Here is a 15,126-nt window from a genome sequence, read left to right as displayed (position 1 = left end):
TGCTGAGGATGTGCGGCTTTTCTGTGTTTTATATTAATGTAAACTGATTATCTTTGGGTTTTAGACTCTTGGTCAGACAAAAGACATTCGGAGACGTCACTTGAGCTCTGACATTTTCTACAATTTTCAGAGATGACAGAGAAAAAAACGAATAATCGGCAGGAATGAAATGACAGAACGACCCATATGTCTTTAAAAACAAGTTTATTATGAGTTATCATATTAGGACTCAGACATAATGTTGATTACAAACCAACAGATGAAGAATTTTTCCTATTGACTGTGGCTTGTAAAGTTAATGAGAGTACGACATCTAAAAGTATTTTATTTGTTTACAAATTGTGTGAGGAGAGTCAGTCCGCATGTTATGTGTTTCGTGCTGAAGAACAGTAAATTTCATGGTGTGTGCGGCCACTCTACTACCATGCTGAGAGACAGTGCTAGTGCTGTGGTTTTTAACTGGCATGAAAACAGTGTTGCCTGAGGTATTGTTAAGACATAGGAGATAACCAGAATCAAACGATGACTTTGACACAAAACGAATAAGGCTGTGAGGGTCTAGAGGCTCCCTCAGACAGATCCTGCCCCCCTGTCTAGCACAGATCGCTGACAAATGCTGACAACACACATCACACTCACTTCAGGGGACTTAGTGCAATTAGGGTAAACGAGGTCACTGAGCCATCAGGTCATTTGTCCAGTGTCAGTCCTGGAGACTGTTAATGTTTCATGTGATTTCACTTCTACTAGTGATGCATTAACAGGGATGATGGCCTACACTGATCGGAAGCCTCCATTCCCCTTCCTTCTGGACAAGGCACCCTACATAATCAGACCTCCAGTTAGGGAACGACTTTGTTTCAGTCCATAGATCTCCTATAGTCCTGGGCACCCTCCTCCCTGCTCCAGTGTTAATTCCAGAAGCTGTATAGATGTGTGTGATTGAATGTGTGTGTGTGTTTAATTGTTGAGGCTGGGAGGTGAGATCACAGTTTAGGCGGACTGGCTAGCTTTATCTTCAGGTTCTCTGCCAGCTTGTCCAGGAACTCAAAGGTGTTCAAGTAGTCAGCACGTGTCACACTGCAAACAGAGGAGAGGAGAAAGGATTGAGTAAACTTTAACTTCTCTTTAAGAGGTACTGAGTGGGACTGCTGGGTTTCCAATGCAGACACAGCAGTATCTAAGAAGGTTGCCATCACAGCCTAGATGAAAAGTAGAAAGAATAAAAACATTGAACGACACTGAGAGGACATAGTGGGGACTAAGAATGAGACGAGAAGACGGTTATCACAAAGTCATCACAAACTCAACGCCTCTTGCAGCCTTTCAGTGAGAAGAACTGATTGTGACAGGAAGTGTCAAGTTTTACTCCCTTATCTTATGATAGGTAACTAATGCTAACCACAGTCAGTCCATATCTTGTTAGCACATCAGTGTTACTCAAGCCAACGGTTTGTGAGGACAGTTTTAATAGAGACAGGCCGTCACTACTGTCTCTGCTAATGTCAGAAGAAATTCATATACTTTTATGAAATAAAACCTTTATCTTCTGAGAAAAGCAGCAGATGTACTATTTCACACAACAAAAGGCCATATTTATGAGTGACACAATTGAGACCAACAAGCAAGTCAATTGATCACAACAAGTGAGATGACATCATTTGAAGTTGGGGATTCACCGTTTGAATTGTATTTTAACGTCTGTGTAGACAACATTAGTTCCTTTATTCAGTGTTTGTTGTATAGAGGAGCACAGCGCCACAGAACTACATGTCTGCCCTTCTACATCTCCACAGCTGTACTGTGGAGTCGCGCTGAAGCTGGTCTGACCTCCTTAAAACTACAAGAAGGCTGTGGGGCTACAGCGGCTATGGAGATTCCACACAAAGGCCACTAAAGCTGTGATTGGTCAACTTGGGTTTGTGTTTCTGCTGTGAGTCTGTGGTGAAGACAAAAAGGTTCAATATTTTTCTCATTTTCTATAACACATATAGTAGCGAATAGTCAGATTTTTTGATTTAACAAAGCTACTTCTAGATCGAACCTTCTGCTCACTATGATCGTCGCTCTCTATCACGGTGAATAAAAGAAGTAAACATGATTACTTTTAGCTATCAATAATTGAATGGCATTTGTCTTCTTTTCATCGACAATGTAGACCACAAAGTGAATGAAATAATGTTGGGTTCATATTAAATGCACAAAACTGCCAGTGGATGTAATCCTACACCGAACAATAAATCAATTCTTATGCCGTAGACATCTACAGCTGGAACCCTGCAGCACCTGAAGGACAAACATAAATTAAGTGTTAGATAATGAAGAGACTAACTTTGGCAGGCCTTTGATGCAGATGGCCAAATCCTTGGTCATGAAACCAGCCTCGATGGTCTCGATGCAAACTGCCTCCAGTGCCTCGGCGAACACTCGCAGCTCAGCATTGTTGTCCAGCTTTGCCCGGTGGAGCAGGCCCCGTGTCCATGCAAAGATGGAGGCTGTCGCACACAAACACCCAGCGTAAGGACAGGATTTAGTCAGTTAACCAATATACAGTATATTACACACAATGTATATAATTTAAAAAAGAGATTACATTAATAAAACCTTTGTTTTTTGTGTTTATGTTTGGGTAGCTATCATAATCTTTACCTATGGGATTGGTGGACGTCTCTTTTCCCTGCTGGTGTTGTCTGTAGTGGCGAGTCACTGTGCCGTGGGCGGCCTCAGACTCTACCGTGCGTCCATCGGGACAGATAAGCACACTGGTCATCATACCCAGGGAGCCGTAGCCTGAAACAGAGTCACACAAAACAACATTAACAGCAGAAGATCTTTGAACCTGAGGTGGCAAACTGTTTTTTATTACAATGTAGTTTTTCAGGGGTCAGATTATTAGGAAAGTTTCTACATAGTTCTTCACATAACTTATGACAGAAACGTGTTGTTTCTACCAACCTTGTGCCACAGAGTCAGACTGTACGTCTCCATCATAGTTCTTGCAGGCCCAAATGAAGCCTCCCTCAGATTTCATGGCCTGGGCCACCATGTCATCTATCAGACGGTGCTCATACCAGATGCCTTTGGCCTCAAACTGAGCACGGTATTCCCTGGACACACAAGAAGGTGGACAACACCTCTTGGTTGTGATCTACATCTGGTATAAAAGTGTGTGTACATGCGGTTGTGAAAGAGAGAGAGACAGAGTGTGCATGTAAGAGTTATTTTGGATGCGTTTGCGTGGACTTTAAAGTCCTTACTTCTCGTAGATCTCCTGGAAAATGTCTTTGAAGCGACCGTCGTACTTCTTCAGGATGGTGTTCTTGGTACTGAGGTAGAGAGCCCAGCTTTTGGACAGAGCCATCTGGAAGGAGCTGTGGGCAAAGTCCCTGATGGACTTATCTGTATTGTACATCCCCATGGCTACACCACCTGTGCCTGGACAGACACAAATTAAAAACACATAAAGTATAGTACATTCACCTACGCTGTGCAAAGCCATCATATACAGATGTACATATACAGTATGCAAACCTTTATTTGTGTGGGTGTGTTCATTATTTTAGGATGCAGTATAGTATGACCGAATAAGCAATTTAACTGTTAATTGTTTCTTTCCAACTTAGATTAGAAAAGGCTGAGTAATGACAACTAGCAACAGGGATTTCTTTTCCAGGCCTTTCTCACTGTTAGTCTACGTCAGTTCGCTCAGTGTTTGGTTTTGAGTGATAAAACCACAACAGGTGAATAGTTACAGCAGAACTGAAGCAAACAGATAAGCCATATCTTATATTTTCCCCATTTACAACGTGAACACAATGAAAAATGTGCTTGTAAAAGCTTTTCTCTGGTGCCAGTCCAGCTTAGTTATATTGACTTGAATTAAAACGGACGTGTGAACATCTGTACACCTGAGACATGTGTATCTATGATACTAAAAGTATACTGTCACAATTGTTGGGTATCTTGCCTGACACACTTCACCACATGGCTTGAATGATCAGACCTTTCACATGAGGTGAGGGTTTTGGAAGCATGCTTGTACATCGGGCTGGCTGTGTTCTTACCCTCAAACTCATGGATGACAAATTTAACTGGCTCTCCTTTTGTTGGCGTGTACGTCATCTCCACTTTCCCAGGCCCAGGCACCACAAAGTCTGTGGCTTTGTACTGTGGGGAACACATTGAGAAAGACAAGAGGTTCATACTAGAAAGCAACAAGGCCACTAAACTATGCAACGTTAGAGACAGCTTTGGAAAGGATGAACCTTGTCCCATAATATGGTGTTAGATCAAATTTCAAATGAGTCATTAACACCTCGGCAGGACTAGGCTGTCATCACCAGTGGTGTTAGGTGGTACAGTATGTCAGCAGAGTATATAATATGTATACCGCTGACATCCTTGGAATATTATGTAACTGACAGCCATTTGACACTTACCTGGATTTCTCTCCTCTGAGGGGAGAACTGTTGTCTTTGGCACAGCGCCACGAGCTAATCTCTGACTTAGTTCTGTGTCGTTGTTGCAACTTGTCTAGGCTGTAGAGGTAGTACATTATTGTCCAAAGGACAGCAGATGAAACATAATTATTGACTGAGTCTCTCCTAATAACCCTACAGTGTTAACGCACTGAGATCATACGAGTTGACAGCAAGCCATTAGTCAGCTTGTCGCAGAGGTGTGCTGGAAATGATGCTTCAGTAACAATAGTGGTTTTGTCACATAATAAGGGAGTTGGTATTAGTTTGTTTGCACATACCTGTAGATGAAGACTCACATAATTGCAACACAGTTACAGTTGCTCCTTTTAGCTGTAGTCCTGCAGTTACAGCTCGCTTCAAATCGGGATTATTTCAACGTCATATGTAAGGCTGATCCCCGGTTTAGACCAGGATTTGTAAAAGCTGACATCTTGAAGAGTAATTCAACTCTTTAGTTGTAAACATTTGGATTTGCCTTTTATATAGTGAAACATGAACCATAACGCAATTTCAACATTTCTGACACAATATTATACAGCACAAAAAACAGCTAATGAAGCCTCATTGTAAAATTTAGCATAACTTTGGGGCCTCAAATGAACAGAAATTTTTGTCTCACCCCAACATGCATTTTTCAGACATCATCAACAGAGCAAACTGGCCAACTGACTCCTTGTGAACCAACAGGGTACCTGATCTCCATGGGCGTGCCTGCCAATGATGATGGGCTTGACCCAGCCAGGCACCAGGCGGGGGATGTTCTTGCAGATGATGGCCTCCCTGAACACGGTGCCTCCTAGGATGTTACGGATGGTGCCGTTGGGCGAACGCCACATCTGCTTAAGCTTAAACTCTTCCACGCGCTTCTCATCTGGCGTGATGGTGGCACACTTGATGCCCACGTTGTAGCGCTGGACCGCCTCCGCCGCCTCAACCGTCACCCGGTCGTCTGTTACATCTCGGTTCTCCATACCGAGGTCATAGCTTTGCAGGAGGAGACGAAGAGAAGAGAGTTTGAATTAATAGTACCGGAGATACAGCTAATACATGCATCCATAATGTCCTGGAAATGTGTTGAAATTTTCTGTATCTGTGCCAATACAATTCCTAAGTTTCCCTACAGATATCAAAACAATACTTTTTTCAATTCAATTTATTTATACAGCGCCAATTCATAACAGAAGTTATCTCATTGCACTTTTCCTATAGAGCAGGTGTAGACTGTACTCTTTATAATATTAATTACAGAGACCCAACAAATCCCAACAAAGTCATTTTTATATACTTAGTTTGACATAAATGTGTTTTTTTTAATTGTTTAACAAAATATATCAAACTACAGGATGCATTGAGTGCTTGACACTTTTTGCTAATAAATGCCAGCAGTCAAAAAGATTCATACATAACTGTTTATATTTGTGTGATTGTAAGTATGAGTGTAAGCAGAGATGTGAGGGAGAAGAGACGGACCAAACAGACATGGGGACTGTTTATAATCTCAACAGCAGAGGCACGGGACACCATAAACAAAAGCACTCTGTTTCAAGAAGAGTGGTGATTATGTACACTTCAGCGCAACCTAACAACACTGTTTTAGTTGGCTAGAAGCTAGTCTGTGAATTTAAGTACAAGGGCTGTGAAACATCACTGTGTCAAAAGGACACGAACGACATTAATGAGTAGTGAACGAACGTGTGAGCTTGCTTCCAGCTTGAGGAATAACTCAAATTGCTGTCAGGGCTTTATTCACTTCATATCTCAGCTAATTATATTTCTTGCAAGACATGAGACGGCGTTCGCATCAAGAATAGCCATTAACCTCCAACCCCACTTCTCTTCTTTTTATGCCTGTTACTCGCCTGAGTGAGAAGGAGATCCGCAAAACCAGCGAGCAACACAAAGACAAAGGAAACAAGGAATCAATTGTGCAAAGACAACTGGCACTCTGCCAGGATCACTGGAAAGGTTGCTCCACTTGTTACACTCGTGCATGAGGAACCTCACAGCTTAACAAAAAAAACTATGAGAGGAGGAAGTATACTTCATCTGAAAACTGGACTAAGCTCAATGTGCTTATCATTCCCTTCAAGTATTAGCCTGTGCTTTCTCGTGCACCCATGGGCATTGTTTGAAAGCAGCTATGACCTTTTACCCAATTTCTTCCTTCCCCTGAAAGCCAACACAACCACAACAACATGACGCTCAACAACTGATACACTGAGGAATGGAAAGTTTTAAACAAGTTTTAATCTGGGCCCTTTGAGGAATGCACACATGACATATGTTTTTATGTCTGCAATTACTAGCGCATTTCCCTACAAGTGTTTTTAAAGTTTAAAATGAGATTTATCTATTCAACAAAAGATCCTGAGGAGGACTCCGTGCCAGTGCGTTATAGCTTGTTTGTTTGTTCCAGTGGCCTGATCTATGACGGTCCTGCTTATTGAGAAATTGTTATTTCAACAGATAATTATTACACCATATTGAATCAAACTTGCACTTCCAATGCTTGTTGCACAATAAATCATTAACTTGTACGATGTGTAAAAGGTGCTGGCAGTCCCCACCTCACAGTATGAAGATACGATTCATTATGAGGGATGGGAATAATAAGGACTTCACATAGAAGGTCATGCAAATAACATACAACTCTGAACAAAGTCCATGCAAGAGATAAGAGGAGGAGTAAGGTCATAAAAATCATGTAATATGTCTTGAATAAGTTGAATAATACTTGTAAAGAAACGTCTTCCCCACTATTTCTTTATACTAAGGCAATAATATAATTACAGTGGAAATGTATTACTATTATCACACTGCTAGAATTTTAGAGGACTTTTCTGATGTGGGTGAGAAGACACATTGTGCAATTGCACACCGTACGCACCGCTCTGTAGGTGAAATACCATCAGTGTTTGAGGAGACCCTTGGCACCCTGTGGCTTGTCCCTGACAAGCCACAGGGTGCACTCTTATTGGTTGTTTCGCTGTTCACACTGTCCATTGGGTGGGGGTGGGGGTGGGGGGGCAGGTTAAACAAGCAAAACTGGAAATCCCAGCATTGCAGGAAATTTCTTTCTTCTTCAGTCTCACATAGCCATCGCTAGTTACGACAGTACACCCTTCCCTCATGTGAAATGGGTTAATGTGTGACTCGATTGCAGAATGCGTATCTGGGGAGTGTAATCTGCATTTGTGCTTTTCTAAACCCAAGAACAGACATTTCAAAAAGCCAGGTGTACTGGAGACAGAAAATCCTGCACTTTTCAAAGGAAACACGAAAGTAACTAAAGGCAAAGTTGGTCTATAGTGCCCTCCGTGCCCTATACTCTTTATACTGACGTGTCTTCACCTGTGCAGGTCGAGCTCCAGGTACGGGAAGATGAGTTTCTCCTTGATGAGCTCCCAGATGACTCGAGTCATTTCATCTCCCTGCATCTCCACCACAGAGCCGGCCTTGATCTTCTGAGACATCTTAGAGCCTGGTGGTAGACACAGAGGACATTCACACAGACATCGGAGACAATGATAAAGACATAAATCAACGAAGAGAGACAAAATGTGTGGTATGGAGAGAACATGTAAAAGAGATAGAGGGAGTGGTAGCAGTATTTTAATCAAGCTAAAATAACATGCATTTGCTGGTTGCTGTTTTATTAAAATTGAATAACTTTCTTTTACCCTTGGTCTGACAAAATAAAATGTTTCACTGTTGTGAAAGCGTGTTAGACATTGTGGGAGCATCACAGCCTTAACGCTGTCTGAAACCCACTTTTAAATGCGTAAAACCTTTATTCTATTTGTGAAAATGTGAAAAAAAAGGGCGTTTTCACTGCTTTTTTCACATCTAGACCACATTGGACCAGGTCCAGATCTAAAACCACTATACCTACACTTGTCAGATCTGGATTACATTATCCCAGAGAGGCTGTGTTCTTCTACAAAAATATTCAGCTCAATTAGGAATACTGAGCGATTATTCAGATTTTTGATAACTTTCATACTTTCCAAAATATTCAAGGTTTCCCAGAATGTTCAAAATGTCCACTTTTTCATCTCTTATCTATTCATTCATACTTTCAGATAGAGACTCCATTCAAACATCAAAATGTTCCACATCTTCTGTACGTTCTGGGTATTATTTAACTTTTAACAATATTCAACTTTGTTTGAAGTAAAGTTACTAAATGAGCTGAATATTTTTTTGTAGAAGAAAACAACAAAGGCCATGTTGTGGAAATACTATTTTTTGAATTTTCACAAATAGAATAAAAAGGTTTCACAGTGGTAGTAGTGGTGTTTGATCTGGACCTGGTCCAATGTGGTCTAGGTGTGAACAAAAAGCAGTGAAATCGCCCCTTTTCGCATTTTCGCAAACAGAATAAAAGGTTTTACAAATGTAAAAGTGGGTTTCAGACAGCGTTAATATTAATATTAACAGTAAGAGGTGAAGAAGTCCGTCTAAGTCAGCCAACCACAAAACCCCGTCCCATCAGATCCCAAAGCCAACAAACCCAACTGAGAGTCCTCTGCAGCTTCAGTCTGACTTCAGTGTTCGTCCCTGTTCTATAACGGTATATGATATAGATACCTTTAATGTTTGCATTCATGCTCACTTTACCATGACAGTTATGATGGCTCAAAAGGTAGGACTTCTCCACAACTTGTAGATTTCCATCCTTTTTTGGGGGAAAATTACAGGACGTTCAAAAAAAAGTTACATAAGCAGACAGGCTGATTACTGCATGATGGGGAGGAGGCAGCCGGAGGCAGCCGGAGGCCGGCAGTCAGCAGCCCAGACAGCGCACAGCGTATGCATTTATTGGTATAAATATGCCAATAAATGCCAGAATAAACACACGAAGCCAGGGAGGCGCTGGCTACGCCTGCGGGCCTTAATGACCGTCTCACAGCCGGGTTGCCGTACATCCCACTTCCTTCCAAGAAAGGCCCTCAAAAGTGACATTAGGGTTGAACTCTATTTACTCAAACACAAAAGAGAAATCATTTTAGCTTTACTGATGTCATGTTTACCGGCTCCTGCCTGCTGACCGCAGCAGGACAGTGAGATAACGTTACGTCACCACCACTTCGTTCAGTACGCACAGTTTCATTTAAGGTTACAAGCGCCTACCGGATTTAGTTTAAAGGTCCACGACGACGATGCTGTCCCGTGCCGTGCTACAGGTTAACCAGCTGAGCTGCAGGAGGGTCAGGCTGGTAAAAAGGAGCGGCAGGTAACCGGCTTCCACGTCCCGAGCTCACTGGCAAGATATTGGCTAATCAGAGAAGAGAGCAAAACCTAACCGCCAATCAGATAAGCCCACACAACAGGAGGGGCGTGATTTGTCCTTCTGCAGACGTGGCTCGCTGATTGGTCCGAGATATGCAGCGCTTTTCCGCCATAGAGAGCGGTGATGTCTCAGGTTCATTGAATCTGGGTGATTCCTTAAAAATCAACGTTGTGTAGGCTAATCCCTCTAACACAACACTTTATTTAACGGTGTATTTCATTTTTTAGGAATTTATTCCTATAAAAAATGATCATAGGCTAGTAAAATATGTCTCACAAGACAGGCGGCTTCACATGTTTTGCCCAAAAATCGTTATTTAGAGAAATGAAAAAGAAATCAATATTTACTGCACTTTCTGCAGGGATCACGAAACATCATACATTTATTTATTTATCTGATATTTCAGAGTACAGAATTACTTACTACTACTTACTACATTGGGCTCCTTTGGTAAATGTTCCTGTATACCCACTGGTGGATCTGGTTATTACTGGTTATTGAGGGTCCTTAAAGCCAGATTAACCTGTTAGAGGGCCCCTCTTTAACTTAACAGCAAGTTCGCAGTTCTGCAGTGTTTCCCCCAGTTTAACTACGCTTGGATTTAAAACAAGCTCACAGGCTTTCAAATGCCATGGAGCCGTTTTTGGGAAGATTTACACAAAACTGACCTCCAAATCGTAGACCTGCCGGCACAGTCAACATCCTCAGCTGCGCTTTCTGGAGGGGAAGCATTCACTTACTCCTCCTAAAGTCTGCATGTGGTTCAAAAGGCCAAGTGTTGAGCAATGTGTCCAGGTTGTCTTGTGTTGATTTAAACGTCCTGTAGGGGGAGCTGTGCTGCGCCTGGGACAGTGCCGTTGCTTTTCATATTCAATATTTACAAAAACATATTTACAGCTAATATGCAGTTAACCATATTACCTGTAATATGAGAAAAATACAAAATATCTGTCATATCTCACTCTGTGAGCCTCATGGAGAGGACATTGACGGGCTCACTGAGTGCATCACTGGCTACATTAACTTCTGTGTGGACTGCAATGTCCCAACCAAGACGGTCCATTGTTACCCAAATAACAAACCGTGGGTAACAAAAGACATCAAGGACATTCTAAATGCCAAGAGGAGGGCCTTTACTGATGGTAATAGGGAGGAGGTGAGGGCAATCCAGGCCGACCTGAAGGTGAAAATCAGGAGGCCAAAGAGAAGTACAGGAGGAAGCTGGAGCGGAAACTCCAGCAGAACAACATGAGGGAGGTCTGGAGCGGCATGAAGACCATCACTGGCTTCAGACCGACTGGCAGCAGAGGAGTTGAAGGCAGCTTGGACAGGGCCAACGAACTGAATCTGTTCTTTAACAGATTCGACACACCGGCTCCTGCTCATCCCCCTCTAACTCGCTGCTGTCGGCCCTCAAGCTCCTCTGAGTACTCTGCTCCCCCTCCCCATCAGGCTAACGGCCCTCTCCAGACCGACGACTCCCCCCCTCCCCCACCTGTAACTTCTGCTGTGTGCCTGACTGCTGACCAGGTGAGAGGACAGCTGATGAGGCTCCACTCGAACAAGGCTGCAGGCCCCGATGGCGTTAGCCCCGGGGTGCTAAAAGCCTGTGCCCCCCAGCTTTGTGGAGTCCTTCAACACGTCTTTAACCTGAGCCTGAGTCTTCAAAGGGTCCCCATTCTGTGGAAGACATCTTGCCTCGTTCCTGTGCCGAAGACGCCACGTCCCAGTGGCTCCAAGGACTACAGACCGGTGGCACTGACCTCCCACATAATGAAGACCCTGGAGAGACTAGTGCTGGAACAGCTGCGGCCCATGGTCAGACCCCTCCTGGATCCCCTTCAGTTCGCCTACCAGCCCCGACTGGGAGTTGAGGACGCCATCATCTACCTGCTTAACCGCATCCACACCCACCTGGACAGGCCGGCAAGCACGGTGAGGATCATGTTTTTGACTTCTCCAGTGCTTTTAACACCATCCGGCCTGCCCTGCTGGGAGAGAAGCTGGCAGCGATGCAGGTGGACGCCCCCTTGTGTCCTGGATTGTGGACTACCTGACTGGCAGACCACAGCATGTGCGGCTGCAGCACTGTGTGTCAGACAGCGTGGTCAGCAACACTGGGGCCCCTCAGGGGACTGTCCTCTCTCCCTTCCTCTTCACCATCTACACCACAGACTTCAGCTACCACACAGAGTCCTGCCACCTTCAGAAGTTTTCTGATGACTCTGCTGTGGTGGGATGTGTCAGCGGTGGTGATGAGACGGAGTACAGGGCTGTGGTGGGTAACTTTGTTTCATGGTGTGAGCAGAACCATCTGCAGCTCAATGCAACAAAGTCAAAGGAGCTGATTGTGGATCTACGGAGGACCAAGGCACCGGCGACCCCGGTTTCCATCCAGGGGGTCAGTGTGGACATTGTGGAGGACTACAAGTACCTGGGAGTATACTTGGATAATAAACTGGACTGGACCAGGAACACTCAGGCTGTTTACAGGAAGGGCCAGAGCCGCCTCTATTTTCTGAGGAGGCTGAGGTCCTTCAACATCTGCCGGACAATGCTGAAGATGTTCTATGAGTCTGTGGTGGCCAGTGCTATCCTGTATGCTGTTGCATGCTGGGGCAGCAGGTTAAAGGTAGCGGACGCAAACAGACTGAACAAACTGATCCGTAAGGCCAGTAACATTGTGGGGTGGAGCTGGACTCTCTGGCGGTGGTGTCAGAGAGGAGGATGCTGGCCAAACTACACGCCATCTTGGACAGTGTCTCCCACCCGCTCCATGACGTGCTGGCTAAACAAAGGAGCACCTTCAGTGGAAGACTCATCCCACCAAAGAGCACCACAGAGCGCCACAGGAAGTCATTCCTGCCTGTGGCCATCAAACTATTTAACTCCTCCCTCTAAGGATTAGTCTGTTTGACCCTAGGTCACTAAACTGGACATTGAGCATTACATCTTAATAATAATTGTGCAATATTCTGTTTACTACTCAAGTGCAATATTAGTTTTCCCTTGTTAGTTTTTCTTATTACTGTTACGGATATACCTCAATTACTCTCGACAGTACATGCACCTCCGCTTTTACTATTATTTATTACATAATTAGTGACATTGTATTTATACTGTACTTCACCATCTACCAGTAAACCCACTTGGTACTCGACACTTAGTTTATCTTATACTTATACCAACATGTTACTTAATTTATTTCGGACCTGTTTATAGTTTAAATTATCGTTTTCTCCTGTGTGCACTGACGTAAAGAAGAGCTACTGGAACAAAGAGTTTCCCTACGGGGATCAATAAAGTATTTCTGATTCTGATTCTGATATGGTATTATTTTGACAATATCATCACAAGACCAGTGACTGTGCATTCCTAAAATACCTACTTGTGCGTTTTTATGCGATGAAATGACAATAACCTTCAACTTTAAGATGCACTAACTTTTACATTATGGCTGCTATTTCTTCACCGTGTGAAAAAAAAAGGACACGACGTGTTTAAATTGCGCCGCGCAACCAAAAGATGGCAGAATCTGTCCGTGCACTGCGCACTGAACGGCGTTTTCATCCAGCTGCATGTGGCCATGTGGTGCTGAGGAGAGGCGATCACCGCGGTTTCCTATGTTTTAAAATCAATTACACAGTCTTATATGGTTGATTCCATATTCACTTATAACTTTAGAAATTGAATTGAGGACGCCGTAACATGAAGTGAGGTGGGGTTTTCTGTTTTTATCTAAACGCTGGTATTTCTTCATGCAAACAGCAGCTGAAGACTCTCTCGAGCCGTACAAACGGGTATTTGTGCCACTCTTCTTTCACACAGAGCGTCCGCATCTTCTTCTTTGTCTCCCACCTCCACCTTGAAACAGGACCGCAGCTCGGTAAGACCTGAAAGGCGTCATGTGACTCTGCATCTCTCTCTCTCTCTCTCTCTCTCTCTCTGAGTTGAGGAGGAGCTTGCTGCGATAAGATTCACTCCACGCGCCATCAGCATCAAAAGCGTGCAGTCTATCCATCCATCCTCATCTCTCTCCAGCGCACCTGCTTTTGCGAACACACACTGGCGTTTAAATGGTTTTTTCCCCGTTGGAAGGTGCACAGGTGCATCCCACGGTTAATACTCGTTCTCTGCTGAGTTGATTATGGTCACAATCCCCGCGGTGCCAAGGTGGAGCCACCGCGCGTATCTCGGATCGGTGCGCTTCTCCAGGGGCTGGGATGCGCACCGGGCACCTCTCGCTTCCTGCCAAGTTTCGGGTTTGAGCAGGAGTCTAGCGCTGCCCCGGGACGCCGAGGCAGGAGGACCCAGTCTACCCGGAGCAGGATGCCGGTGATGAGAGGGCTGCTGGCCCCACAAAACACCTTCTTGGACACCATCGCCACCCGCTTCGATGGCACCCGTGAGTAACAAACAAGCGCTTTCTGATGACCCCTTCTACAAAAATGAAATATAGTCTACCTCATGTAAACGATTTATTCTCAAAATGTTCTCTGAGATGCAACTTTTAAAAAGTTTACAAGATATTCTCCTTTTCACTCTGCCTAATAAATTAAAGGACTAGTCTTGTCAGTGTGTCAGTCTACAAAGTAACATCCTCTGTAAAAAGGCCACATTTTCTTAAGAGATATAATCTGCACCTGTCTGCACAAGAAGGGCTCAAGCCATGCCTTCACATGGTGTGCTACAAACAAAGCACGATGGAAATTATTAGTGTTAAGTAAGTTTTACCATTGCCTCATGTGAGCCTGTACATTCATAAACAACATTTTGGTCTTCTGTTCTTGTGATGGAAGTATTGTGATGACTAATGGATGTATGCAACTGAAGGCGTAAGAGATTGTTTTCTTCCATTTAAGGCCAGCTGTGATGTCGCCTACTGTTGTAGTTTTATAACTGAGGGACTGCCGTCAGCTCCGTTTGATGCAATGTCCAGGCTTCACTCTGTATTGTCTCATCTAGTCAACCAGTCTCAGCAGAAAGGTTCACAGTTTGAGGCCCGCTTTCATACTTCGCTTCTTAGATGAGCCGACACAAATCCTGTTTTATTCTGATCTCTATCATAACACTCAGTCTATTTTAGCAATAGCAGTTGAGATGATGCTGGAGAGAGGGAGGTATGTACAGACCTTTTTTTTTTTTCTTTGGCAAGGGTGTCTTGTGAACAGATGCGATGAGCAGCCCGTGTGTGTTTGGGCCCATGCTGGGAAGGTGGGCGGGTGAGAGATGCTTATATTGCGTTTGGGCCGTTCGTCTCTCTGCGTTGAATACTGAGGGCGATGGGAGTTTGTGTGAGTTTGCAAGTGGGACGAGCCAGTGTCTCCCCTAAACCAGTTATGTGTGACAGCC

General features: G+C 44.0%; 2 protein-coding genes across 4 annotated transcripts in view; one reads left to right on the top strand and one right to left on the bottom strand.

The window, feature by feature from the left end:
- Nucleotides 1-187: 187 nt before the first annotated feature.
- On the bottom strand, nucleotides 188-10,461 carry idh1 (isocitrate dehydrogenase (NADP(+)) 1). Of its 3 annotated transcripts, XM_044217344.1 has the most exons (10): nucleotides 9,615-9,647; nucleotides 9,102-9,159; nucleotides 7,833-7,962; nucleotides 5,174-5,465; nucleotides 4,065-4,167; nucleotides 3,258-3,435; nucleotides 2,956-3,107; nucleotides 2,650-2,790; nucleotides 2,333-2,495; nucleotides 188-1,080 (listed from the first exon to the last, which is right to left on the bottom strand). In XM_044217344.1, the coding sequence occupies exons 3-10, from the start codon at nucleotides 7,952-7,954 to the stop codon at nucleotides 987-989; spliced, it is 1,245 nt and encodes a 414-aa protein (XP_044073279.1). In that variant the 5' UTR covers nucleotides 7,955-7,962; nucleotides 9,102-9,159; nucleotides 9,615-9,647; the 3' UTR covers nucleotides 188-986. The 3 variants fall into 3 exon arrangements, with proteins under 3 accessions (XP_044073279.1, XP_044073277.1, XP_044073278.1); XM_044217342.1 differs by lacking the exons at nucleotides 9,102-9,159; nucleotides 9,615-9,647 and adding an exon at nucleotides 10,443-10,461; XM_044217343.1 differs by lacking the exon at nucleotides 9,102-9,159 and having other exon boundaries at nucleotides 9,615-9,770.
- A 2,682-nt stretch (nucleotides 10,462-13,143) lies between these two features.
- kcnh3 (potassium voltage-gated channel, subfamily H (eag-related), member 3) overlaps nucleotides 13,144-15,126 on the top strand; it is a 131,864-nt gene continuing 129,881 nt past the window's right edge. The window contains exon 1 of the mRNA XM_044217331.1: nucleotides 13,144-14,179. Coding sequence (XP_044073266.1) covers nucleotides 14,104-14,179 — 76 coding nt within the window. The 5' untranslated portion in view covers nucleotides 13,144-14,103. The remainder of the gene's footprint in view (nucleotides 14,180-15,126) is intronic.

Source organism: Siniperca chuatsi, linkage group LG12 (assembly GCF_020085105.1).
Source record: "Siniperca chuatsi isolate FFG_IHB_CAS linkage group LG12, ASM2008510v1, whole genome shotgun sequence".
NCBI classification, from domain to species: Eukaryota; Metazoa; Chordata; class Actinopteri; order Centrarchiformes; family Sinipercidae; genus Siniperca; species Siniperca chuatsi.
This window is presented reverse-complemented; position numbering and strand designations above follow the sequence as displayed.

What these genes read in the sequence shown, in the direction of transcription:
- idh1 (XM_044217342.1), bottom strand. Translation starts at nt 7,954, where the DNA reads ATGTCTCAGAAGATCAAGGCCGGCTCTGTGGTGGAGATGCAGGGAGAT. An exon ending in GACGTCCACCAATCCCATAG is followed by an intron (nt 2,496 to 2,649) that starts GTAAAGATTATG and finishes TGTGTGCGACAG; the next exon opens with CCTCCATCTTTGCATGGACA. An exon ending in TGCATCAAAGGCCTGCCAAA is followed by an intron (nt 1,081 to 2,332) that starts GTTAGTCTCTTC and finishes CTCTGTTTGCAG; the next exon opens with TGTGACACGTGCTGACTACT.